Source organism: Buceros rhinoceros, unplaced genomic scaffold, assembly GCF_000710305.1.
Source record: "Buceros rhinoceros silvestris isolate BGI_N320 unplaced genomic scaffold, ASM71030v1 scaffold35462, whole genome shotgun sequence".
In the NCBI taxonomy this organism is placed as follows: domain Eukaryota; kingdom Metazoa; phylum Chordata; class Aves; order Bucerotiformes; family Bucerotidae; genus Buceros; species Buceros rhinoceros.
In genome coordinates, this window is record NW_010397738.1 from 1,817 (window position 1) to 3,552 (window position 1,736).

Sequence of the window (1,736 nt, forward strand, 5' to 3'; positions counted from 1 at the left end):
CATTAGGGATCGTTCAGGTGACATATCCGAATAGCTTTTGCTCACAGAGGTTTTACATAAAAATACTGGGTCTTGTTATAATCCATTGGTACTGTTTCTGGGAGGAATGGTCACAATCATGTTAAATTACTGCCAATTTTCCTTTCAAGGTAAAAGACTTTCTTCCTCCTTCCCCCCCACCCCCTTTTTTTTTCTTTTTCTTTTTTTTTTTTTTTCCCACGGGGAACTGCAAAACTGACGAAGATAAGAGGAATGATACTTGCTGTTCTTACTTGCTTTTCTTTGTGAAGAGCCTAAGCTATATTCCTTTTTGAAAGAGAATATTATTTGCATTGTCAATTGGAAATATTAGACTTTTCAAACAGGCAGCTTAAACTTCATAGGGAAATAAGCAGATTTATCGGTCAGGCCGGTTTTATAGTTACCCTCTAAAGTTTCTCCAAACTTTTCGGGTTGGTAAGTATTTCCCTAGCCAGTCGCCAGGTTTGTTTGGCCGCGTTTTCCAGGGCCGAGTGAGGTTTGCCCTGAAAGAGGTCTAAGTTGGGCAAGAAGTAATGCGGGCACCTCCTGCACTGGAGGCAGGAGATGAGCTGCAGTAAAATCCCGTTGAGCCGGTCCCCCAGGCACGACTCGTCCCAGTCCGATTCGCGGGGATGCTTTTCGCATTCGTAGGAAACCAGAGTCTTCATGTGATAATTATTCAGGGGCTGGCCCGGCAGCTCCAGGTGACGGTCCCGTAAGGTTTTGAGGATAGAGAGGCATTTCTTCCTGCAGCCGCCCATCTGCAGTCTGTTCTCGGCTTCCGCGAACTGCAGCACCCAGGCATCGCTCTCGGCCGAGCTCTGCTTGCCGGCCAGAGAGTGGCATTCCTTGGATAAGAGGTTGAAGCCTTCCGCCTTGACCTCCGCCACCCTGTTGGGTCCCGGCCAGGGGATGTGGGGAAGCGGCCAGTGGGCAGCACTCCGCGGCCAGATCCCCGTGCATTTGAACGCCGGAGTGATCTGCACGACGTACCTATCCCTGATTCTCAGCTTCACTTCGCTGGTGTCCGCCACCATCTTTACCACGTCTCTGTAACTGCATTTATCCACGGCTTGAGCCACCAGAGTCTGAAATCTGGACCGGATTTTGCGAGCGGAGAGGTAGCCAGACGCCGTGATGAACTCCACCCAGAGGGACATACTCCTCTTGCGCCCGTCGCTTAACTTTAACACAGCGCAGCCCGGCAAGGAGCCGTCGTCCACGAAGTTGAAAACCCCCATTTGGTTCAGATACAGCACGACTTCGAACTCCGTGGGGGAGATGACTTCTAACCCCTCGTAGCGATTGTCCATCTCGTTCAAGGAACTGATGAAGCGAGGCTCCTGCACCTCCACCTCCTTCAGCACATCCGATACCACTTTGCAGACTTCTCGGATCGTTTTGGCGATGGCAGCTTTCCTGGCTTGGCATTTCTCGTTGTAGTATTTATTCAGATGATACACCAGCTTGGCCTGGGCCGCGATCATGTTGGGGCAGAGATCCGGGTTGTATACCGGAGTCTCGCAATAGGCTGTGGGATCCAATGCGGCTGCTAAGGCTGGAGCCAACTTCAGAGGAGAAACAGGCTGCCGCACTCTGAAATGTAACAAATGTTTTTCAAAATGCGCTGGGGCTGCTGCTCCTCAGATGCTCTCTTCCTGCTTTTTTAGATCAGCCGTCTTGAAGTGTGTGTGGCGGGAGGGGAGGGGGGGGAC

The 1,736-nt window shown here is 51.2% G+C and overlaps 1 protein-coding gene across 1 annotated transcript; it reads right to left on the reverse strand.

Annotated features, from left to right (window-relative positions):
• Positions 1-225: 225 nt before the first annotated feature.
• MAB21L1 (mab-21-like 1 (C. elegans)) lies at positions 226-1,711 on the reverse strand. Its single transcript, XM_010146370.1, has one exon. It carries the CDS (start codon positions 1,506-1,508, stop codon positions 429-431), a length of 1,080 nt encoding a protein of 359 aa, XP_010144672.1. The 5' UTR covers positions 1,509-1,711; the 3' UTR covers positions 226-428.
• Positions 1,712-1,736: the final 25 nt, after the last annotated feature.

What these genes read in the sequence shown, in the direction of transcription:
- MAB21L1 (XM_010146370.1), bottom strand. Translation starts at nt 1,508, where the DNA reads ATGATCGCGGCCCAGGCCAAGCTGGTGTATCATCTGAATAAATACTAC.